Below are 24166 nucleotides of genomic sequence, written 5' to 3'. Positions count from 1 at the left end.
GAGCTCTTTTGTAAGTCTGGAGGCCAGCAGCGTCACAACGGAGATGCTGGGATGCAGGTGGATGTTGGAGCACTTGGGGAAAAACCAGAAGGCTGAGACCAGCTTCAAGCCGAGCAGAGCTGCTGCCCCCCTATAATTATAAGGCAGCAGCTCTTGGGCTGCACTGTAGAACTTCACAAGCTGCCCTCTGGTTTGCTAACAGGACAGAGGGATGAGTAGACGGGCAGATGGATGACGAGGTGGATGGACAGACACACACAAGCAAGGACAGGCCGGGGGATGCAGAGACGCACATAGACAAGCTGGGGGATGGACAGCTGCGCATAGGCATGGAGAGGGCGGGGGTAGGGCAGAGAGACATATGCAAGTGGATGGACAGATGCACATCTGCGTGGAGGGGGTGGATGGCCAGAGAGACTGATGGGAGGATGGGCAGATGGGCATAGGTGCTGGAACTGGGCGGGGGGGGGGGGGGGGGCGCTGGTGCGCCCCCTGGCTTGAAGTGGGTTCCATCATATTCAAAGTTTACAGTTTGGTTCAGTGGCTCTCAGCACCCCCCACTGTACAAACTGTTCCAGCACCCCAGGTGGATGGACGGACGGGTGGGTGGGTGGACAGGTAGATGGGTGGATAGACTGACTGGTGGGAGGGGGTGGACAGATGGATAGATGGGTGGACAGATGGACTGGTGGGGGGGATGGGCGGACAGACAGACTGGTGGGGGGTGGGGTGGACAGATGGGGGGACAGATAGACTGGGGGGTATGGACAGACAGACTGGTGGGGGGTGGGGTGGACAGATGGGGCAGACAGACGGACTGGGGGGGTGGACAGATGGACAGATGGGGGGACAGACGGACTGGGGGGGATGGGCGGACAGATGGACAGGGGTGTGGGGTGGACAGATGGGGGGACAGACAGACTGGTGGGGGTGGGGTTGACAGATGGGGGGACAGACGGACGGGGATGGGCGGACAGACAGACTTCTGAGGGTAGACAGATGGGGGGACAGACGGACTGGTGGGGGGTGGGGCAGACAGGTGGGGGGACAGACGGACTGGACGGGATGGGCGGACAGATGGACTGGGGGGGAATGGGTGGACAGATCGGGGGACAGACAGACGGGGGGATGGGCAGACAGATGGGGGGACAGACGGACTGGGGGGGATGGGCGGACTGGTGGGGGGACGGGCGGACCGGACGGGCGCCCGGACAGGCCGACAGACGGACCGGGCGATGGGGGCGGGGCGGCCGCTGTCCCCGCCCCGGCCCGGGCGGTCGGAGGCCGCGGGTCCGGCTCCCGGAACCTCCCCTTTAAGGCGGCGCAGTGACTCGCGCCCGCCGGGCGGACAGGCCGCCCCGGCCCCGCCTTTTAAAGGGGAGGTTGCCCCGGGCCTGGGGGCGCTGCCGGCGCGGCGGGGGTCCCTGTGCCCGGACCGGACCCGACCGGACCCGCGCCTCGCCCCGCTGTGCCGCCGCCGCCTGAGCCCGCGTCCCGCCGCGCCGGGCCGGAGCGCATGGGGGGGGGCTCTGCGCTGCTGCCATGGTAACGCCCCCCCCGCGCAAGGGGGGGCTAGGGCGGCCAAACACTACCCTCCCCCCGCCCCGGCATGGGAGCGCCTGGGGGTGGGGGGGAGCTGGTTACCGTCGGGGGGCCCCCCCGCCCAAGGGGAAGGCCCTGGGGGGTGGGGGGGAGCTGGTTACCCTCGTCCCCCCCTCCCCGCCCAAGGGGAAGGCCTCGGGGGGAGCGGGTTGCCCTCGGGGGGGGCCCCCACCCCGCCCAAGGGGAAGGCCTCGGGGGGAGCGGGTTACCCTCGGGGGGGGCCCTCCCCGCTCAAGGGGAAGGCCCTGCTTTGTTTCAAGGAGCCTTGCACGTGAGGGCTAGTGGCATCGGCAGGGCTATGATACATCTGTATCTTGCATGGTGCGTAACTGTGCCTGACTAGTCCCGTTCGTCTTTCCTTTGCCTGAACATCCGCTTCAGCCATGGGTTGGGAAGAGACAAGCCCCTGCCTTGCGAAAAATAGAGCTGTCTCTGGCCTGCCACGGGCCCCGTTGGGCTTAACCCCCAAAGTAAAAGCAAAGAAACCTGGCGATTCCGGTGTTGCATAAGAAATGGGCAGAGAGGCTGCCGTCTGGGGCAGCACGTCCTTGCAAACGCAACTGTCTCTCTCGCTCTGTCCCAGGCTTGCAGGCTGCAGAAGCTGTTTGCTGTGGAAGGGGAGCTCGAAGACGAGGTGAGGAAACGCTTGGGAACTGCCGTGGGCCAGGAGAGAACTGGCAGGCGAAGGCGGAGCAGGAGTCTTGCTTCGCTGGCGAGGCAGGCTGCTAAGGTGTCGGTGGGCTGGCTCCTCAACCGAGCGACAGCCATTTACACCAGCTGAGGGCCTGGCCCGGAGAATCTTGCCTCCTTCGTCGCATCCGACGAAGTGGGTATTCACCCACGAAAGCTTATGCTCCAATACGTCTGTTAGTCTATAAGGTGCCACAGGACTCCTGGCCGCTCTTACAGAGCCAGACTAACACGGCGACCCCTCTGATACTTGCCCCCTATTTCAGCTCAGGTTTCAGAGTAGCAGCCATGTTCGTCTGTATTCGCAAAGAGAAAAGGAGTATTTGTGGCACCTAAATTTGTTAGTCTCTAAGGTGCCACAAATACTCCTTTTCTCTTAGTTCAGCTCAGTTCCTATTTACGCCACCCCGATAATTAAGTCGGGGGGGATTCACTTTCAAGGCGTAGTTTAGGTGGGACCTGTCTCCCCTCCCTGAGCTGAAGTACAGGGCTGTGTAGAATCTGTGATGTACCCTTGATCGGCAAATAAGTAAAAGAAACCTCTCTGGCTGCTGCTGACACCAACAGTTATCGAAGGACACGCTGACAAAATGTCTCTCCCAGCTCTCAAATGGTGTAAAGTACTTGTATCTAGCAAGAGAGAAAAGGCCTGCAAACTATGGACCCGATAACTGCCATTGTCTCTGCGCTGTGTCAGGTCCTTGTGTCCAGCCGTGCTTTACGGTCTGGTCCAGGGCTGACAATAGCAAGTCTCTGATCTTAGGACCTTTACTGGGCTCTTAAGGTAAAGGGCCAGGTTAGCTGAGTCACTGGCGCATCCCATGTAAAGACAGCTTGATCTTTGTGGTGCCTTGTCTGCTTTTGCAGGATTTCCTGTCGGCCGTGGAGGATGCGGAGAACCAGTTCTCAGATTTGGTCCCTGTGAACTCAAGATGCTTGAGGCCCTTTTCTTCTGGTCCCAGAGACCCAGGCACTCTCCTGGCACCCGCTCACGAGTCCCCACTTCCTGCTCTTCCCAGTACCAGCATGCTGTCTCCAGTCTTTGGGCCGCAGAACCTTCCCAAACTGAGAGTTGGGGCTGATCGCCCCTCCAGCAAAACACCTGGCTTGAGGCCTCGGACGGTGGTGAACGATCAGACTGTGGAGCCTCCAGCTGTGGGCTTCAAGGCTCTCAAGGCAGCCCCCACATTGGCAGCACCGGCCCTGCGCACTTCAAACCGCACGAGGGACTGCACACCAAGCTCGGCAGCAGGGTTTAAGTTTGTGAGCCGACAGCCTCCCCCCCTTCAGGAAGCTCCCCATGATGATGAATTTGAAAATGACCTGTTCTTGGCAGCCTGCGTGCAGCCAGGTCCTGGGCCTGCCGTGGCTGAGAAGGGGATGCCCCCTCAGGTGTGCAGGAGGGACGAGAGCAGTCATGGAGGGACAGCCTTCAAAAAGCTTCGGGTGGGAGATCCAGTGGTAACTCCTAGCCCTGGTGGCTCAGTCTCTCTGCCGCACGAGGGGACTCGAGCCATCTCGAGGGGGGCAGACAGGATGCAGAATCTGTCCCCATTCCAGCAGGCGGACCCTGCGCTGAAGCTGAGGCCGAGCACGGCAGGTTCTTGCTTCTCTCAGTCTAGCCTAGTTGCTCCGGCTCGCTCCCTGGTGAATGCAGTCCCACAAGGCAGCGCTGCTGCAGCCGTGTCTTGTGACACCATCTCCGCTCCCAGGTGCCGCACTTTGAGGCCTTTTCGGGCATCTGGGGGTCAGCCTGGAACCGCAGCAAGCAGCCCTTCTGTGGCTCCAGTAAAGGCTCCAAGCTTCCACTCCCCGGGGAGTGGCAATCCAAGGCCACCAGCACCACAGATGCCCACTCAGGGCTGTTCCACACCCAGAGGGCCCGGCAGCAGTTGGCGGCCACCTCTTAGGCTCCCCACAGGACCACGGTCCTTGATGACTTGTGTGGAGTCACCGACTTCCACCCCAAGAGCTCCCTCCTCTGGCTCTGCTGCTGCTGGGAGCCTGCAGACTCCGGTGGTCACCAATCACCTTGTACAGCTGGTCACGGCAGCCAACAAGACTCCCAGGGCTTCTGGCTGGACCCCTTCACGGGTGAAATCTCGCCGCTTCCCAGGACCTGCAGGGATTCTGCCTCATCAGGTAGGACACGTTGCAGAGGAGATGGCTGAAATCTCAGTGGGAAGCGGCCACTCAAACAGGGACACCAAGGGATTTAACTAATCAGTGTGTTGCCTTTCAGGTGTGATCCACACGCTGCACCCACTCTCCACTGGCCCCAGAGCAAGCAAGGCATGGCTGTTGCTTCCCTAGATTTCCTTCTGCACGTGGGGTCATGGGGAGCATTACCTACAGCCTCCCATCTTCATGGTGATCAGAGAGTCAGCTACATAGCCATGTAGGCCCAGATCCTGAGAGGTATTTAGGTACTTAACTTCCCTCAATTTCAGTGGGCGTTAGCTGCCTAAATACCTTTGAGGATCTGGGTGGTAGTATCTAGATATAACAATTCATGCCCTAGGAATCCCCGACATTCAGAATATTTCCGGGGCAGTTGAAACCTCTGGACAACACTGGGGATAGGAACAGTGCATTGCGGGCCACTATCTTACTGTGATTAATCAGGGTCAGTATAAAGGGGGTTATACTGCTGTAAATATGACCTGTGAGTAGATCAATAGGGGTGAAAAAAGGTGATTGCTGGGTGATTGTATCTTACCCCTGGCATCACTGAAGCATAGAGAGTTTTTGCTTATATTTGATATGTGAGGCACTGCTGAGCGTGAGCCCTCATAGGTTCAAGCCTTGTGTCACTTGCACCAGATCTGGAAAGTGAATTAGCATGAGATGGCAATGTCTGGGTTACAGCCCCTGCAGGAGCGGGCTGTTTGGATCTGCACCCAGAGCTGTGCTTGTTTGGGATTGGACATGTGGTGGTCATCAGGAAAGTGTGTGTGTGTGTGTGTGTTTTTAAAAAAAAAAAAAGGCACTACCTTATTCAGCAGAACTGTCCCCATTGTGTGTGCTGGGTGCTGGAGCTGCTTTCTCAACTGATGGAGGAAGGAAGCTTTATTTACTTCCAGGCTCACAGCCTCTCCCTTGACCCCAGTTTCAGAGACCCCAGTCCAGCCTTAACTGTCATTCTTTAAATAAGATTTGTAGCAGAACCTCTTTATGTTTTGAAGGATTGTTTTTGAGGCCCCAGAGACTTGCTATGAGAGATGTAAAATGTGTTAATTGCCTCTGAGTGTGTCCTGAGCGCATCACAAGTACAGCTCCTCAGCTGGATTAGGAAGTAACAGATGCTTCTCTCTTTCTCTCCTGCTCTCCCCTAAGTATGGTGGGAAAAATCTGGAGGAAATCCTGATTTCCACTCCTCAGACTCCAGCCCATGGAGCACGGGCGAAGCTACGGACAGAGGTAATACCCCTTTTTCCCTGTCCCCCACTCCACACAGCTCTAGCAGAAACCGCATCAAAATTGAGCACAGCACCCCAAAGTGTGTCGCAGCTCTGTGCTAGCTGCATCCAACAGCAGCATGAGGCATGGTACCAAAAGCTGCTCCTGATCAGGGTCTCATTTGCCTGTGAGGTGTTGGTTGAAATACACCTTAGCAAAGCCAGAGATACCCAAAAGCTTCAGAACAGTCCATGGATCTGGGCAGCAAATAGTCCACAGGTACTGGTCCCTTGGCATTGTGGCTTTGGTGATCTGCACTCCTCGGCTGCTGCAGTCAGATGTTCTGCTAGGAACTTCTTCAGAGCAGACATGCTAATCTTCCCTGTGACAAGGGCATTTTGCTGCAGCTGGAGGCTAATGGACCACTTGTTTTCTCCTTGGGGCAGAGCATTGTCCATTCACCCCAGGCCTCTTTCCAGAGTGATAGACGGACCTGAAATGTCAGATGAAATAGCTTAGACCTGGATTAGAACTTTTCTCACAGTTCAGGGGTGGAGTTGGAGTAGGGATCTCTGGCTTGCGCCATCTCCATTAAACAGCCTAGAAATGAATTGGAAAATACAGACTAATGGGTCATCTCACCTGTCCCCTGGCAGGGTACAGGATTCATTGTTCCCATAGGAAGTGTCCAGTGCTTTGTCCAGTTCCGACCCCCACCAGCAACTGTGCTGGCTGGTGTCTAGGCTCAACTGCAATGACTGTAAATCAAACCATGAGCCTGGTGGGGCTTATTGGACGATTTGAGCCATGTTGGGCCAGCAAACTGGGTTTGCTGCTAATGTCTTTCTTGGTATGTCTACACTACAGCGACTACAGCAGCATAGCTACACCCCATAGCTAGGCTGGCATAATCCTGTAGCGCAGATGCAGCCTTACACCGACGGAAGGGGTTTCGGTTTTCTCCATCAGCGCAGGAACGCCACCTCCCTGGACGATGGGCGCTAGGTCAACGAAAGCACCCTTTGTCAATATAGCTGCATCTATGTCAGGGTTAGGTTCAGCATACCTGGATTTTTCACACCCTTGACTAATTTAGGTATGTCAGCCTAATTTAAGGGTAGACCAGATGTCCGATATGGGTAGGGTTGGCAGAATTTGATCTCTCTCTCTTTTTTTTTTTTTTTTTTTTTTTTTTTTTTTTAAATGTGACTGAAAATAGCAATGTTTATTTTTAAGCATTTTTTAGATTTTTATCTATTTAAATTTTCAAAGTTGTGGGAAATTCTGGGGGGGGGATTCAGTGTCATTTAATGACACTAGACCTTGAGATTCAGAAAGTTAAAGCGTTACAAGCCGTTAACACACATTATCAACATCTCATGTCAAAAGATACAAAGCAAATCTCCTTACATCAGCCAATCAGATCTGTTTTTCCCTGTTGATTTGCTAGTCCATTTGTAACCAGCCTGATTCAAAAGGCGAAATCCCAGGGTTCTGAGTAGTTCTCAAGCAGCATTCCTCTCTCTTTGCCTGTCTCTATATTTATTGATTGCGGGGGGGGGGGGGAATTTGTTGGCTTGTGTATATGTTCGGTGAAATCGACATTTATCAATAACCATCTAATCCTTCCAAGCCTAGATATGGGAACCTGACCCAAATCAAAAAGTAGGATCGTGCCAAAATAGTGCTCGTGAGTAGCATCGATTCGGTGGGAGGGTCAGCTCTCGTTCCCCTAATGCTCTACTTAGAGCAAAGGCTTTGTCTCTGCCTAGCCAAAGAGATGCTAGTACAAGATCAACTCTAGGTTGATTCTGAACATAGTGACCATATCCATCCTGTGACTCCAGGAAGTGCCGAGTTCCCAGCAGCCAATCGAGGAGGACTTTGGAAAAGGCCCCTGGATTGCCATGAAAACCGAGCTGCGGTTGGATGAGAGAGACCCCTCCTGTTTCCTCAGGACATACAGCGTGGCCATGGTGCTGAGGAAGGTAAGGAGGGGCCGGTGCTGGGTGTGAAGGCTGCTTCCTGGAAAGACGAGTTCAGCTCCCCCGTGTTGCCTCTGCACTGGCATCTCCCCCGGGCTTTTGCCCAGGGTCTGTAACCACTGGATAGTTTTGGCTTCCCCTGCCGTGCTGTGCAGATCCAACGAGACAGAACTGGGTCCAGCATCTGCTACTTTCACGGAGGCCTGCAACAGCCTCCTCTGCGTAGGGCAGATGTGCCTGATCTAACTTGTCTGAAGCAGCAGTTAGCTGGCAGTTTCCAGTTGTCACCAGGACACTAGTAACTGCTGGTGCTGTTCTGTGAAACAGCTATGCAGCTTGAGTTGAGAACCCTGCTGGCCCGCACGTCTTGACCGCGGGAGCGCAAAGCTAATCTGGCTTCGGTTTAGCTGTCGTTCAGTTAAAGGCATGTTCAGTAGCCCCATTTTCACAGCCACGGTAGTGTCCCTGCTGCTGTCCCAGGGAGCTAGGACCTGTCATCTGCAGGGCATGGGATCCCAGGATAAAACACTATCCCATTGTCCCAGGACTAAGATGCAGTGACCCATGGGAAGTATCATCTCCCTGCACAAACTAGTGTCTTAAAAATGGTTGTTAAAGGCTCATGCACAAAATACTTTTTTTATATGGACAGCCCCTCATGGCATTTTTATCTTCAGAGCAGTTTACAAACAGTAGTCAATCCTCATGCAGACATACGCTGGCGTGGTGCCTAATACACCCAGATGTCTGCTATAACCAGGTGATTATACTTGATTGACCACATTCAAATAGGCACAGGTGCTTCTATCTAGTGAATGATCATCCAGAACTCAGCACCTGCGGATAGTTGAGTCTCATCCCAGCGTTCCACCTGGCTAACCACAAGTGCCTGTGACAGGATTTTGGGCTTCCCTCTGACTTTGCCCATGTTCATTGCTAATGCTTTGATTGAAATAAGCAATTTGATCTTGTATATCCGGGGTAGCCAACCTGAGCCAGAGAAGGATAACTCAGTGGTTTGAGCTTTGGCCTGCTAAAGCCAGGGTTGTCAGTTCAATCCTTGAGGGGGGCCATTTAGGGATCTGGGGCAGAAATTGGGGCTTGGCCCTGCTTTGAGCAGGGGGTTAGACTAGATGACCTCCTGAAGTCCCTTCCAACCCTGATATTCTGTGATTCTTAAGGAACCAGAATTTACCAATGTTCATTGCCAAAGAGCCACAGTAATATGTCAACAGCCCCCCATTAGCTCGTCTCTCCCCCCCTGCTACCCGCTCCCAGTGCCTCTTGCCCACTGGCACCTCCCCGCAAGTCCCGATCAGCTGTTTCGTGGCATGCAGGAGGCTCTGAGGGGGGAGAAGTGAGGGCACGGCAGGAAGAGGGGAGGGGGCGGGAAGGGGTAGAGTGGGGGCAGGACCTGTGGCAGAGCCGGGGTTGAGCAGTGAGCACCCCCCGGCACATTGGAAAATTGGAGCCTGTAGCTCCAGCCCCGGAGTCAGGGCCTCTACAAGGAGCCTCCCATAGTAACTTCTGAAGAGCCACGTGTGGCTCGGGAGCCCCAGGCTGGCCACTCCTGTTGTGTATCCAGCAGGAGCACTTGTCACTTGTACCTGGGCCCTCGTACCAGTATGCTGCTGCCTCCTTCAGAATTTTTGGCCCATTTGTTTACAGTGCAGTGAGAAGTGTCTGGAGACAATGACTGAATTATTCAGCTCTACCTGCTCTACAGCTGTGGGGGTTAAGAGGTGGAAGTCGTGTGAGAGGAGAGGGGCTAGTGAAAATAATTTAGTCCCAGATCAAATTAATCGGAGGATCAAAGTAGCCCGATTGAAGTGAGCATTGAAGTCTCTTTATTATTCAAATAGACACCTGCTAGCTACGTTGCAAATACTGGCTTATAAAAAGCCACATGCACCAGAGGGTATTAACCTTACCCTCCCATCCACTGGTACACATACACTCTGGGGGAAGTGCAGAATGGTGCATAGAAGTTGAAGGCTGCTGCTAAGCTTTGATCCAGGAGTGTCCACTCTTCTCGGCCTGAGGGCCACCTTGTCCTGTTGGAATCAATACTTCTGTGGCAGGTTCTCTGCCCCGTTCTGCTCCCTTTGTGCCACCCAGGCTGAGGAGCAGCAGGGAAGGGACAGAAGCCCCTCGGAGCTCTCCTGGCTGACATCAGAGCTGTGGCACTGCGTCCTCCTTTTAGCGATGAGTGTGGTTCGGACACTTCTGTGGGGGGGGGCTCTTGGAACCCAGGCTGCATGATCAAATAGCAGCGATGTTCTTAGCACAGTTGCCCAGGAGGGCCCCAGGGTGGATGCCATGATCCTAGCCCACCCTTTTGGCAGAACACGTAACACAGGAGTGGAGCATCGTGCCTGGAGCCCTGAATTCCCCGTGTCCCTGAAGATTTATTGCACTAATCGGTGTTAGTGGCGCCTACCGGCGCCAGTGGGGATTAGGATTCCACTGTGCTGGGTGCTGACCATGCAAATAGTGAGAGAGCCCCTACCCCGAAGATCTTCCTGTGTCATAGCAGTGGGATTTGGGTACAGAGAAGGGAAGCAACTTGCCCAAGTCCACATTGGGGGTCTGTGGCAGACGCTGGAATTGGACCCTGATCTCCTGAATTCCCAGTTCAGGACTTTCAGCGCAAGGTGACTCTTCCTCTGCTTTAGTGAGTTGCCGTAGGCAGTGGTTCTCTCTCTCTGGCCTCTATGCAGGCAGCGCTGAAGCAGCTCCCGAAGAACAAGGTTCCCAGCATGGCGGTGGTGATCAAGTCACTGACCCGCACCAGCGTTGACGCCGGCGCCGTGTTCAGGGATCCTACTGGTAAGGACAGAGGTGAACCCTTCAGGGTGAGGTGAGCAGGGCTGTGGACCAGCAAAGGAACTATAACCAACAGCTAATAGCTGGCTGTCCTCCTCGTACAAAGGTCTAGTTTCCCATCCGAAAAGATATGTGGTGCCTGCCCACTGGCTTTCCCCAGGGTCCTCGGGGTCTCCCTCGGTCTGCTCTGCCACCGTCACCCTGGGTTTCACCTGCTCTTCTGAACCATGCAAATGAGGCACATCCTGTTCTCCTGATCAATGGCCCATCAGCTCTGTAGCCTGTCCCTAGCCGTGGCCTGTGTGGTGCAGAACATACACACACAGATAGGATTGTGTCCTTCTGTATGTAGGTGGGTTTGCGTCCTTTCCGACTCCTGCAGCAATTGGCTGCTGCCCCTCAAGCATGGGACTTGCTGCTCTCCGTTGTTCCAGTGACCCATCCACTCTCTAACTCTGGCCTCCTGTTAGCTGTGAACTCTCACAGGCCTCTCCACGCTGCCTGGAGGAGGATTCGCTCATCGGAGATGGACGTGATCAGCTAGGTCCCATCTCCCAGGGGCCAGTACAGGATTGATCCTGGCAGTGTGTCCTCAGTGGGCTCCTCCTTTGTAAGAGCCAGGAAGCTGGGATGGAAATGGCAAGATGAGGCGCATTGAATAAATAACACTCCAGCTTGCCCCCTTGTCCTGATTCCCTCCCCGTCCCAGGTGGCTTGTCAGCACTCCCTCTTGGCTATGTCCTCGCAGGCAGATTTGCCCCATGCATAATGGCACAAAGCACTGTGGCAGCCTGCTTGGCGTTGGTCTGACTGTACCTGCCCCACCTTGCTGACGAGTTCTCTCTGTCCTGCCTGCAGGAGAGATGCAGGGGACAGTGCACCGCCTGCTGCTGGAGGAGAGACAGAGTGACCTGAAGGCCGGTTCAGTGCTTCTCTTAAAGCAGGTACCTGAGGCAAAGGAGATTAGGGCCGGGTTTTGTACTGAAGGACTCTTAGGTGGGTGTGTTTTGTTCCTGGAGGTAGATCCCAATGGCAACAGGGATGCTTTTAGGGCTCCAGTTCTGGGGTGTGTGGATTTAATAAGGGGCATGCAGATTCATCTGCCGCTAGTCACTGATTTGCATCCAGCTCCAGATGCCTCTTACTGCTTCCATTCTCTGAGATGAATGGGATAAGAAGGGAGAGCTCTTTCATCCCTCAAATAAAATCCTTCTGTAGGCAATGACCAGTTGGCACAGATTGTCCCCCCCAAGGTAGCTGGCTGTCCTCAGAGGCCAGTGACTGAACGGGCCATAGAGTCTGAACTCACCTGGCTGCCCCAAGAGGGTGGGGAAGCCTATTAATCTATCCCACGCCACCCCAGTTTAGGATTTGGGCCATCGGTCTCCAGCACTGCCAATCATCTGTCACAGAGGCTGGTGAAGACTGCGAAGCACAATGGAGGTGCTGATTCTTCTTCCAATGGCATCTGCCCATTCCCTCTCATGGGAACAGGCAGAGGCCAGAGAACTCTGGGTCCAGGCGAGTAGCCTTTCCCTCTGGTTGCAGGTGGGGGTGTTCTCCCCGTCCCACCGCAATCACTACCTCAATGTGACCCCCAACAACCTGGTGAAGATTTACCTGCCGGAGTCTGGGGATGGGAGCCCCCTGCAGCCGTCGCAGGAGCATGGGGAGATGGGAGGCAGGACGGTGCCAGTGTCCTCAGAGGTACGATGCAACGCAGAGCAGAGAGCTGTGCTGGATGGCAGGTGGGGGCGTCTCCTGTGTGTGTTGGACTCAGAAGGAACAAATGTCTAGTCCTTGCAGGGGCGTATTTGGAAGGTAGCTGGGGAACTAAGGAGATTCCGCAGGGGAATATGTACTGACATGGGAGATATCAGGAAATGAGGGTCTGACGCTGAGAGCTAACAAAGGGAAAGCCCAGAGCATCTCAGTTGTGTCTGGCTTTTTGTAGGTCCATAGCCCGGCTGAATTCCAGCAGGACTCCCCAGAAAATCTCTCCGGGGGGGCTTCCAACTCCAGGAGCACAGGGAGCTCCAGGAGGGATGGAAACAGCAGCTGGCGTACAAACCCATCGCTTGGAGGGTTATTGCCATGCCTGGGGAGGCATGGAGACGGCACATCGGGCTCAAACAGACCTTCCCAAGAGGAGCCCCTGGGGGCTAAAGCCTGTGACATGGGTAAGGCAGATTCTGCTGCAGATGTTATGGGCCAGGTTCCCCAAAGAGCTCTGCTTGTGGTGGAAGCTGAGCTCTCCTGAAAACATGGTTCCAGCGGCAGGGGCCGGGCACTTGAATCTGGCCCACCCACCAACTAGGCCAGACGCCTTCCACTGGTGCCATCACACGAGGGCCATGGCTGCCATCTGTAGGAAATCCCAGGAGAAAGTGGAAGACGCGATGGCTCTTTCCCCTAATGTCGTCTTTTATTTTTCCCTTTCCCAAATGTGTTTAATCTTTCATAGAAGTGGGCCCATACACTGGGAAGCGTAACTCCTGGGGTGAAAGGGTTAATCCCCCAGTGACAGGGACTGGATGCCCCTGGGGTGAAACGGGAAACTTTAAGAAGTGGAGGAAGAAATGGACTTGAGCCCCTCTTCTTCTCCTGTCTGTGCAGACGACCTGGATGGGCTCCTAGGACAGTTGCCAGAGGACTTCTTTTCTGCTTCTGCCATGGAGAGCAGCTGGTGATTCCCTCTAGATCTATGACGCAAAGATCCCCCAGCCACCACGGAGCCGGATGGTCACTCAGCCAGTGGCAGGACCTGGGCTGAATCCTGGCAGAGCAAGGACTCTGAACAGCGAGGTGACTCGTGTGCCTTAAGTATCCTGTATACGTTTATGAATGGTAAGTTTGTGCGTCTGGGAGCTGTGACGACAGGACCGTGCTGACGGATAGTCTGGGACTCCCGAACCGAACAGAGACGACGCTGGCAGCCCTGACGTGAAATGATTCCTGCCTTGCTGCCTCTGGGCTCTTCCACCAGCACCCTGGCACTCTTTGCTTGGTGCCCTTGACTGATCACGACCCACAAGTGACGCAGCTTTCCCTGCTTGTATCTGATTCCTGCATTAAATGGGTGTTCGGTACCTTTCACGTGTGATGCTCTTCCTTCCGCTGTCCTGCTTTCCACCCCTTTGGTTTTATGCAAAGCCAGCCTGTCTCCTAGCCAGGAGAGCATGGTGCTGTGTGGGGAGCATTGGAGGCTTCTGTTAACTGGAGCATGTTTTCTTTAAAGCATTAACATAAGCTGGCCGGGTTCCTTCTGGGAGTGAAGGAATCCCAGGCCATGCTCCTGCAACCCTGCCCATTGACCTCACTGGGGAGAGACACGTGCAAGGACTGCGTGATCCAGCCCATAACAGGACTGGAGCTGCAGATGAGGACAACGGAGTGCTTGATATTGAAGCCGGATCCTCCCTGCTGTTGAGCAACTGCAACTCCCAGCACTGAGAAGCAAAGGAGCTCCAGGATTGAGTCCACTGCTTCCCACAGACAAAGGCTTGTATCAGATGCACCTGTGTGGGCGTCGTTCTCCACTGGGCATTGGGATGGCAGCCAGGCCCGCCGGAATCCCTGTGCCGTGCTTGAGATAGTGACCGCGTCACTCGCCCCATGTCCTGAGTGCCAAGGCCAAGCTTTTACCCTCTGCTCCCCTCTCTTCCGGGCACCCTGCTGATCTGACCGCTCTGTTCTTCTTCTGTGACCTCTTCCCAGGCCCTGGTATTAAGGGGATGCCGTCAGGTTGTGTTTTTAAAAAAAAAAAAATCAAATCAAAGGCCTGTTAAAAGCAGGCCAGGGCTGGCGTGATCCAGTGCCAGCACCCATGAAGAGAAGGCCACTCAGCAGGGAGACTCCCACGTGCGGCTGGAGGGAAGTGCCTGGTGTGCTAATGTTGCCCGGTTACCTGTTTTTGTTTCTCCCCCCCCCCCCCCCCCCCGTCTATTTAAAAACTGCTCTCGAATTGCCAAGACCATCTGTCATCAATGATGCCAGTGAAAACGTGGCTTGTGATTTAACTCTCTAATCTGAAGATTGGGGGGGGGGGGGTTTCCGTTCCTCCCACTCTTGCTCACTCTTCACTTGTGGACTGGAATTGAAAGGGCTTAGGGAAATACTTCACAATGTCCCTGGTTCCCCCTGTGGGCCTGTAGAGAGGTGACCTGCTTCCCCCTCGCAGGTGTCTACGATCGAGGCTACAAATTCTCTGGCCCGAGGGTTGTGTTCTGCACTCTGTCTTTTATTCTGAATTTGGCCTGGGGGTGGCTGTGCAACTAGGAGAAGGAGCGGTTCCTGGCCCTGGAGAGCTGATCCTGAGAAGGGTCGACCACCTACGACTGCTCTTTGTTGGCACCTCTCAGAATTGGGCCCTGAGTCAGACACGGTAATGGTTTAAATGCAAGGCCACGTGGTGACCTGACAGCGGGTGCCTGAGGGCCGCAGTGTGGCCATGCGAGGAAAGGGAGGCGGCGTGACACTACACCATTCAGCCTGGAGCAGGGCACTGAATGTCACCACTCCTCCCCCCCCCCCCCATCTTGTGGACTCAGCCCCACTGCTCTGCGGGGGGGTGTACGGGGACAGCCTGCTTCCCACTCAGGCTGCGTGTCTGACCAGAAAGTCTCCCTGGGCTGCTGTAGGCTTGTTCTACCCCCAGACTGCTTAAACTCGTGCCATCCAGCAACAGGCTACTGGCTCTAAACGCCACCGGCCCCAGATGGAACATGACCCTGCAGAAACTTCTGCTTACTGCCAGAGTAAGTATCCCCGCTATTTATAGCACGGCCTGGCTTTCTCTTCTGAATCAACAAGGGGAGGGGTTTTCTGCTCATACCCATATTCGCAAGCCTGAGGGAGGTGGCAGGGGGCACTAATCTGCCCGTCCCAGAGGCAAGGAGGCTGCCCTGGCTAAGCCCCGTCCCGTGGAGCCAAGAGAATGTCTAGGGAGACCTTCGCGTTCACTTCCTCCACCCTGCGCGCCCTGCGCCTGCAGAGAGAGCGGCTGGAGTGGGAGGATCGTCGGAGGGCTCTCTCGAGGCAATGCCTGACCAGGAGGTTCCCACCAGCCACCAGCAGCTCCCTGCTCCCCAAGCCTGCCCGGCGTCCCCAATACTGCCGGGACCCTGCTGTCCACAACATCCTGTACACCGGGGACCTGCAGACCATCAAGAGCATCTTCAAAGACGAGGCTGTCGCGAACGTGATCGTGGAGATGGTCAGCGAGGAGCTGATGTGGGCGGCAGAGCTGGGTACGGAGGTGGGGTTTCTGCTCCGGGCTTGTGGTTGGAACAAACCCAGGGCTGAGTACTGCTTTCCACTGCCCTAGTTAAATGATTTCCCCACACCCCTCGAACAGAGCCAGAGATCTTGTGCTCCCAAGGAAGTGTCGGTTCTTGGGGCTTTGCTCCAAGTGCGGCAGAAAGGAGCCAAGCAGAATTCAGCGAAAGCCCCTGGGGTTTCCTGGGTTCCTTGCTCATTCCTGAGCACGTGACTTCTCCTGGAGAGCAGGGGATGGGCAGCAGGAGTCCTGGGTTCTAGTCCCATCTCTGCCACTTAGTTGCTGTGCAGTTGTTGTTGTTCATTTATTTGTATTACAGTAGCAGCTGCAATGTAGGGCTGTGGGCGCTAGGTGCTGTACATACGTGTAGTCAAGAGTTGCTCCTTGTCCTGGAGAGTCTGCAGGCTAAATAGCCAAGGCACGTAAGTGGTGGGAGGGGAAAAACAGGGGCAGAGAGTTGGCAAAGATGCCCCAGCAGGGCAGCTTCCCTGCCAGGAACAGAGCTGTGGTTCCCTGATGTCCTGGCCCCTAAACCCCATTGCTTCTCGGATCTTGAGCAAGTTGCTCTGGTTCTCTCTGCCGTCTCCCCCTGCCTCGCTGTGACTCTGAGATCACGTGTATGCTCAGCCCTCTGCAGGGGCAGGATCCCACAGAGGAATTCCAGGAAGTCCTGGGGGGTGGATTATGGTCACAGAGTCGAGGTTGGCAGTCTCGATTAATGACCATGAGTGGAACCCCAGGGCAGGGCGCTTTGAGATTCCCCTGCTCTCCTTCCCGCCTGCCGCCCCTCAGGGTTGTGGGTGCTGAGCCCTCAGAAGAAGCACACCTCCCCCTTGCGGATCGCGGCGGCCAGAGGCTATCGGGACTGCGTGAAGCACCTGATTCTGCAAGGGGCAGAGGTCGACGCCGTGGTGGGCGGGAAGGCCGCCCTCCATGACAGCTGCATCCACCAACGTGCTGAATGTGCCCAGCTGCTCCTGAGCTACGGTGCCAACGCCAACGTGCTGTCGGAGGAGGGGCTGGCCCCGCTGCATCTCTGCACCTCCCCGGAGACCTTGCGGTAAGTGTGCAGGTAGGGGTGGGGGTAGTATGTCTTGAAGGGGAATTTCTACCCTAACCAGCAGAGACTTATAGGGCAGGCAGGTCAATGACTTGCAAACTAGCTGGACTTTGGGAGGGGGGAAATGGCACTCCCCCAAGTTCTGCCCACAGGCAGAGATCCACCAACACAAGGCTCCACCTTAGATCGTCACACTATGCCCAGCTTAGATCAGTAGCAGAAAAGGTAAGTGATCTCATTTCACCGGTTGTCACTAGTCTTCAGAGTCAACGAGATGGGTCGCACCTCCCTGAGGTATTGTTTCAGGCGGTCTGCAGACATTGCTGCCTCGGTTCCTATTTTGACCATTCTGTTCCCAATGGTCAGGGCTAGAGGTGTGGGGCCAAAAGTCTAGTGATGATGTGACCCCATGACATGGGCACCTCTGGTTTTGGGTGGTCTCTTTGAGCTGCCCTTGAGGGGCCTGGCTTCCAGACCGTGCCCTCTGAAAATCCGCTCTCTGCCAAGTGTCTGTTGGAAACCCCCCTAGAGTCGCTTGTGACTTCTGAAAATCTTGGCCTTGTTTGTTTGTTTTTTAAATGAAAGCGGAGATTGCGGCGCGTGAGTTGCAGCCTCCAGGGGAAAGCAGCTGTTCAGCCAAGCAGCACCTGCCAGCCTGACTCCCCCTCTGATCCCAGCTGGCCCCCTTGGCCAGCAGCCTCGCAGAGAAGCTGAGGGCTGTATGGGCCACAGCGAGTGAATGTCCCCTAGGAGAGCTCCTTCTGGCGCAGGATGGAGGCACGTGGTGTGAACGGTAGACCCAGGGAATCTGTCTGCTGCTCCCCCCGCCCTGAGGATGCTGGATCTCCAGAGCCCTCTGACTAGGGTGACCAGACAGCAAGTGTGAAAAATTGGGACAGGGGGTGGGGGATAATAGGAGCCTATTTCAGAAAAAGATCCCCAAAGCGGGACATCTGGTCACCCTACCTCTGACACTGCCCCTGTGAGCAGCCAGTGGGGCTGGTGTGGCGGCACGAGACACTCCAACCCTCGCCTGATGGGCGAGGGGGTGGTCATGAGGAAGGCTTGTGCTCCCAGCCAGCAAGATTGATCCAAGCACATCGGGGGCACCACTGCCGAGCCTGTGATTGCCAGGCCCAGGCATGCCCCGAATCCCTGTGCCCTGCGAGCCGCAGCCCCTGGAGTCCTGGGGAGGCGAAGAATGTGTCCAGAACCGGGCTGTGTCTTTGTGGCAGGGGCTGGGGGATGGAGGCCGCGCTAGCCTGGGCCGTGCCCTAGTTGGCATGGAGCGGCCCAAATTCCCCGGGGGACTCAGGCCTGAGCACGGGGTACTCCATGCTCCCTGCTGGGGTTGGTGGGCAGGGAGTGGTCTGGGCTTCCTTTGCCACAGTGCTGCCTGCCAGTCGCCCTCTGCAAGGGACGAGGGCTTAGTGCTGAAGCCAGGAGCCACCCCGTAGACGCTCAGCCCAGTGGAGCCTGACGCTTCCATGCTGGGCCCGCCCTCCCTCCCATGGAGCTTGGATCCAGCCAGGTCGCTGCCCCCAGCCTGAGCACGCTTGCCTGAGACCGATCAAAGCCCCAATTCATCCTGGGAGTGGCACCTGTTCACCCCATGCCCCGGCAGCAGGACCTGAACCCAGCGCTCCCACCCAGCTTGGGAAGGAGAGAAGGATTCCCCCCACTTTCCGGTAGTCCCCCCCCAGGCCTCGGAGCGGAGGCTGAAGCACCCCGGAGCAGCAGAGGTAGGGGCTGGGGAAGGGTGAGCCTGGCTGTGTGTTTGCAGGTGCGCCGAGCTGCTTCTGGAGCACGGGGCCCTGGTGAACCTGAGCACCAGGGACCGGCGGACCACCCCGCTGCACGTGGCCGCTGAGCACGGCCTGGAGGCCCACCTGCAGCTCTACCTGTGCTACGGGGCCACCCTTGCCCACCGGAACCGGGAGGGGGAGACAGCCCTCAATGCCGCCTGCGCCAGTGCCGACAAGCCTGCCGAGGCCGAGCGCTACTACCGGGTGGCCAAGCGGCTGCTGGAGTGCGGGGCCGACGCCAGGACGGCCGGCAGGAAGAACCACGCCCCGCTCCACAACGCCTGCGGCAACTGCCACCCCCGCCTGGTGGAGCTGCTGCTCCAGCACGGGGCTGCCGTGAACGTCCGCAACTGTGCCGGCTACACGCCCATGGACTGCGCCCTGCGGGCAGTGGAGGAGTACCTGGACGGGCAGCCCGAGAGCATCATCGCCACCTTACTGGCTCACGGGGCGGCGGCCATCAACCCCAAGGTAAGGGAGCGCGCGTGGGGAGGGAGGGAAATGGCCTGGGGGCTAAAACACTGCTGGGCAGTCGGGACTCCGGAGGGAGGGGAGTCTAATGGTTAGAGCAGGGCTCCTGGGTCCTGTTCCCCTGTGCTCGGAGGAGGGAGTTGGGCCTAGTGATGGAAGGAGTGGAAGGCCATGGAGTCCAGACTCCTGGGTTCTGGCCCCAGCTTTGCCACAGACTCCCTGTGTGACCTCGGCAAGTCGCTTAGGAGGCTCTGTGCCTCGGTTTCCCCATTTCTCACTCCTCAGAGTTGTGAGGCTGAGTTAACATTTGTGAGGTGCATTGAACTCCTCGGGTAGAAACGAGTCACGTTGGCTAAGGGTGACCTCAAGAGAAGAGTAAAAGCCGGGGAAGGTTGGGGGTGAAATGCATCTCCCTTAATCCCCCAGCACCACCCTTGGTTGCTCTGATGATGAGGGCTAACAGGACTTTTTTTTTTATCTCTCCATCCTAATTCTGTATGAGGCTCCCTTTGTGGCTGGGAGACGGGTTCATGCTCATGCTTCAGGGCATAAACCAGCCACTAATTGCTGGGGTTAGGAAGAAACTGCATCTATAGGATTGCTGTTCATTTCCCTTCTTGCATCTTCCTCTGAAGTATCTGGCACCAGCCATCAGAGGCAGGCCCCTGGCAGTTCCCAGAGCACCTACAGCCTTCCTGTAGGATCCCAAACCCCTTTGCCAACTACAGACCTACACAGTATAAATGCAGTCATGCGGTACAGCAGCGTAGGGTGAGCCTCGCTCAGTGCAATGGGGGATTAAGTCCCTTCTGAAACGTGCACATGGTAAGCTTTGCGTTTGCTCCTTCCATCGTGCGTGGAGGGAGGGAGAGTTGAGTCCGCCCTTGCTGGGATCTGACCCTGTGACAGCAGGAATTCCCAGTGCTCTAGGGTTGAGGCCCACATCACTGCGCGATCGTCTCTGGCTCCCTCTAGCTTCGCTGGCATCCTCGCCCTCCTTGTGTTTCTCCGCCCTCCTGGCCAGTTCACCCTGTCCTCTGCTCTCTCCCGCCTGGCTCTCAGATGCTGAAGTTCTGCTCCTTGGCCCCTCGTGCCCTGGAAGTCGTGCTGAACTCCTACGACCGGATCCCGTCCTGCGATTCCTGGGTGGAAGTGGTGCCTCCGGAATTGTGGCAGGTACCTCCAGCTCGCAGCCTGCTTGGCACCAGGCAGGGCAGAGGTGCAGCTTGGGTGGTTCTGGAGGCCGAATGGTGGCTTGGCCCCCATATGAGGTGCATCTGGGGTTGCAGCAGGGCAAGCGTCTGCCCTGGAGGTACCTGCTGGGGACAGAGGGTTTTATACTGCTGCCTAATATGCAGCCTGATGCTCAGTCTGCTTGGGGCTGTAGGCGACACGTTAGCCGTCCCAGCACACATCTGTATCGCATGTATTCTGCATAACCTCGAGAGTTTGGATCTTTGAGCAACTCGCCTGTGGGACCAGAGAGTGGGATCTGTGGCTGCAGGACAGTCTCCATAGCTTGGGACTTTTAAACCTGGTCCAGATAAAGAAATCCCCTCTTGGCTGCAATCCCACATTGGTCAAGGGGACTAGATCAGTGGTTCCTAAACACCGCTCCATGCTGGTGATCTCATTGGCTGGGGCAAGGCTCCAAAGAAAGAGATGTGGAGCGAACACCCATAGAGTTCTTGGTCCTCCAGGATCTAGAGAGGACTGGGATATAAGCGTGGAAGGGACCTCCTAGCTCAGAGTCCAGGCCCCTGGTGTGGTAGGCCACCCATCATATCATCCCATTCATAAATTTATCCAGTTCCATCTTAAAGCGAATTCGGTTGTTTGCGCCCCACCACCATGTTCCCCTCCCTCAGATGGCTAGAAACCTTCTCATTTCCAGCCTTTATTGAGTGCACGATGGGGGACTTAATAAAGTGAGGGGCTTCTGGGTAGGAGATCTGCCTGTAACTCTGCGGAAGCAGCTTGTGTCTGACTCTCCTTGCCCCTGTACTTAACTGCTGTGCTCTGTGATAGACGGAGCCTCGTTTAATCCTCCTTCCGTCCTGGCAGGAGCACAAGACGTTTTACGACTCTGCTCTCCAGATGACGAACCAGCCCCGCCAGCTGCAGCACCTGGCGCGCTGCGCCGTGCGAAAGCACCTGGGAGCGCGGTGCCATTCTGCCATCCCCAAACTCAAACTGCCCCCGTCTCTGCGGGATTATCTGCAGCTCCCTCTTGAGGGCTACATCCGATGAAAGAGAAGATGCATCCTTCGGGCGTGATCTTTGGGGAATAGCTTTGAATTGCTGACGAGTGACTAGAGAGAGCCAGTGGGCTTCAACACAGACTGAGATCCCAACGCACCAGGGGCCGTGTTCTGTCAGTTGACTCATGCCGAGTAGTAGCCCCGTGGGCTATTTATGGAGTAAGCTGCTGATCAGCATGAGTGAGGTTGGCAGAATCTAGCCTTTTCTGAATATACTTTTATAACAGGGTTTGGCTGGTGCTAGCACCAGTTTCCACCCTGCTCTACTGCATATAATATGAGGACAAAGGACGGTCAATGAAATTCAAAAGCGGCATACTTAAACCTGACACAGCAGAATATTCTTCCCCATGCAGTACCTAGTTAGTCAGTGGAACTCACTGCCACAAGAGATCATTGAAGCCAAGAGCTGAGCAGGACTCAAAGGAAGGACTGGACATTTCACTAGAGAACAAGGAAATGCTGAGGTAGAATAGCAAAGCCTTCTAAAATACAAGAGTCTCTATATATTTAAACCCTTTCTGCTTCAGGCCACAAGCCAAATGCTGACTAAGGGGGTCAGAAAGAACGTCTCACTCTGAGAGGAATGGGGAATGTTTCGTCCTTGTCCCCGGGGCAGGTCCTCCCACAGCAGCCTTCTGCTGGGTTTTCTGTACCTTCCTCTGAAGCAGCTGATACTGCCCCCTGCTGGACACAGGACACTAGGCTGGATGATCACTGGTCTGATTGATGTCCCTGTGGGTTTTTTGTTTTTAAACCCTTCTTTCTAAATACCAAGAACTGGGGTCAGAAACTCCAGTCTTGGGGAAGCCGGTACCCTCTGTAACCAGGGCATCGTTTTGGATCCACAAACGGGCCAGCAGCTGAAAAGCACAAAACATGAACGCAGATGGAATCTGCTGCCAGGTTTTGCAATGCCTGTGGCTGAGGCCTGATGCCTGTTGTGTGTATCCCTTCCAAACTGGAGCACTCTTAAATTCAGGAGTGTGGTGTAAAGACCTAAATGGACAGAGCCCTAGGGAGTACCAGCGCAGAAGCCCATCTTGTCCTGTGTCCAAGAATGGCCCGTTCCAGCTCATTCCAGAAGAGGGGTCAAGGATACCCCCAGTGACCAATAATGGAATAATCTCCCCATAGGGGAAGTTTCCTCCTGACCCCTCTGTTGGTTTATTCCTTGAGGCAGGAGTGCTTTTAAAAATACCCAGCTCTCCATCTGTAAATCTCAAAGCAGTTAAAGGCAGGTCTGCTTCATTCCCCAGCTGTAAAGGGGGTAAACTGAGGCATGGGGCAGTAGAAGTGACTTGCCCAAGGTCACCCAGCAGGCCAGTGGTAGAGCTGAGAATTGATCCCTGCTCTCCAGTCCACTGCTCTAGCCATTAGAACACATTGTAGCCCTTCCAAGGGATTTTAAAAACAACCCTCGAATGTAATTATGGATGTTATTATCCAGTCTTTTAACTTGAATCCTGATTTATGTATTTTAATCTCATGAGCTCAAAACCTGCCTGCAGTCTGCACTTTAGGGGCAGCCTGTGTTAGTTTCCCCATGTAAAATAAAAAGCTACAGCAAATATATTTCAAAACAAGTTTGTTTTCAATCTTTTCCTGCACTGGTGTGGGGTAGGCCTGGGTCTGTGGCTCCTTGCTAATGAGAATACCCTTAGCCGTTCCTCGGGTGTCCGTATAAGCGCTCTCCTCTCTGGCGTCGATGCGGGTGTCATCAACTGTTGCATCTCGAGAAGGAAAATCACGAGAGGTGGGCAGTAGAAGCCACTAGATGCAGAGGCAGGATTGCCTTTCAAGGAGAGGCTGTATAAGCTGGAAATGTTTCACCTTGCACCGAAGAAAGTCAGAGGGCAGCCGCTGGAGATCGTTACAGGTCCCAAAGCGAAAGCGCTGTTACTAATGACCCCTGTGGGCCATCTCCAAGCCCTTTACAAATGTGGGAAAGCAGGACCTCATTTTACAGCTGGGGAAATATTAGTGATTTAGCTAAGCAAATCAATGGGACAATTGGGAATAGAAGCCAGGATTGCTCTGCTTTCCTTTTTAAAAGGGTATGAGTGTTTTGCCCTTTAAACACCACCAACAGCCTGTATGGGCCTTAAAAACCAAACCAGCCTAGAACCCCGCTCCAGGGGCAGTTAAATTTCACTCTTTTTTCTTTCTACCTTGGAATCCCTGTCCTAGGGCCTGGAGATGGAGCTGAACAGGGTCAGGGCTGCTGTTCCCTCTAAGCTGTGTGCATGTGCACACAGATCCTCAACCCCATGCCCATGGCAAAACACCCTGTGCACAAAAATTTGCCCAGAAGAAATTTTTTGTGCACACAGCCTGCCAAAAATTAGAGGGAACCTTGCTCAGGGCCCATTAAGGGGAGATCTTTGGAGGGGGACACCAGGGTGGAAAAATCCCTCTTTGGCAGGGCGTGCAGCTTCCCGCAGTGGTGCGATGTACAGGGGACAGGCAGTGCTCCTGGCATGGTGAATTCACAGCTTCAGGCGCTGGTAGAGCCAAGCGGTTGGAGAAGGCATAGCAATGCCATAGATCAAATCTCTGCTCCATTTCCATGCTAACCAAGCACCTCCCTATGCCCTTAGGAGGCAGGGCTATGCTCTTATCCCTATTCTACAGAGGGGGCACTGAGGCACTAGGGGCCAGCAAGAAATAGAAGCTAGGGCTCCCATGTCCTGGGAAAGCACCTTGACTACTGGGCCATCTGCCCTCTCTCTTATAACCAATAAGTTGTCAGAGAGGGGCTTGAATCCAACCCAGACTAGCACTGAGCC

At 55.3% G+C, this 24166-nt stretch overlaps 2 protein-coding genes across 2 annotated transcripts; both read left to right on the top strand.

Annotated features, from left to right (window-relative positions):
• The first annotated feature begins 1527 nt into the window (after positions 1 to 1527).
• Positions 1528 to 14360, top strand: HROB (homologous recombination factor with OB-fold). The gene is made up of 10 exons (XM_074940534.1): positions 1528 to 1545; positions 2186 to 2236; positions 3160 to 4434; positions 5629 to 5712; positions 7539 to 7679; positions 10397 to 10505; positions 11361 to 11446; positions 12051 to 12209; positions 12457 to 12682; positions 13119 to 14360. Exons 1-10 carry the CDS (start codon positions 1543 to 1545, stop codon positions 13190 to 13192), a joined length of 2208 nt encoding a protein of 735 aa, XP_074796635.1. The 5' UTR covers positions 1528 to 1542; the 3' UTR covers positions 13193 to 14360.
• A 238-nt stretch (positions 14361 to 14598) lies between these two features.
• On the top strand, positions 14599 to 22504 carry ASB16 (ankyrin repeat and SOCS box containing 16). The gene is made up of 5 exons (XM_074940469.1): positions 14599 to 15751; positions 16573 to 16840; positions 18624 to 19116; positions 20179 to 20292; positions 21181 to 22504. Exons 1-5 carry the CDS (start codon positions 15439 to 15441, stop codon positions 21364 to 21366), a joined length of 1374 nt encoding a protein of 457 aa, XP_074796570.1. The 5' UTR covers positions 14599 to 15438; the 3' UTR covers positions 21367 to 22504.
• Positions 22505 to 24166: the final 1662 nt, after the last annotated feature.

This window comes from Natator depressus, chromosome 27 (genome assembly GCF_965152275.1).
Source record: "Natator depressus isolate rNatDep1 chromosome 27, rNatDep2.hap1, whole genome shotgun sequence".
Taxonomy (NCBI): Eukaryota; Metazoa; Chordata; order Testudines; family Cheloniidae; genus Natator; species Natator depressus.
Note: the sequence above shows the minus strand (reverse complement) of the source record. Positions and strands in the feature narration are given on the sequence as shown.

Bases quoted from the DNA above. Each gene is read 5' to 3' on its own strand.
- ASB16 (XM_074940469.1), top strand. From the start codon at position 15,439: ATGTCTAGGGAGACCTTCGCGTTCACTTCCTCCACCCTGCGCGCCCTG. The intron at 16,841-18,623 runs GTAAGTGTGCAG...GTGTGTTTGCAG, and splicing joins ACCTCCCCGGAGACCTTGCG to GTGCGCCGAGCTGCTTCTGG. The intron at 19,117-20,178 runs GTAAGGGAGCGC...CCTGGCTCTCAG, and splicing joins CGGCGGCCATCAACCCCAAG to ATGCTGAAGTTCTGCTCCTT.
- HROB (XM_074940534.1), top strand. The intron at 4,435-5,628 runs GTAGGACACGTT...CTCTCCCCTAAG, and splicing joins CAGGGATTCTGCCTCATCAG to TATGGTGGGAAAAATCTGGA. The intron at 10,506-11,360 runs GTAAGGACAGAG...TCCTGCCTGCAG, and splicing joins CGTGTTCAGGGATCCTACTG to GAGAGATGCAGGGGACAGTG.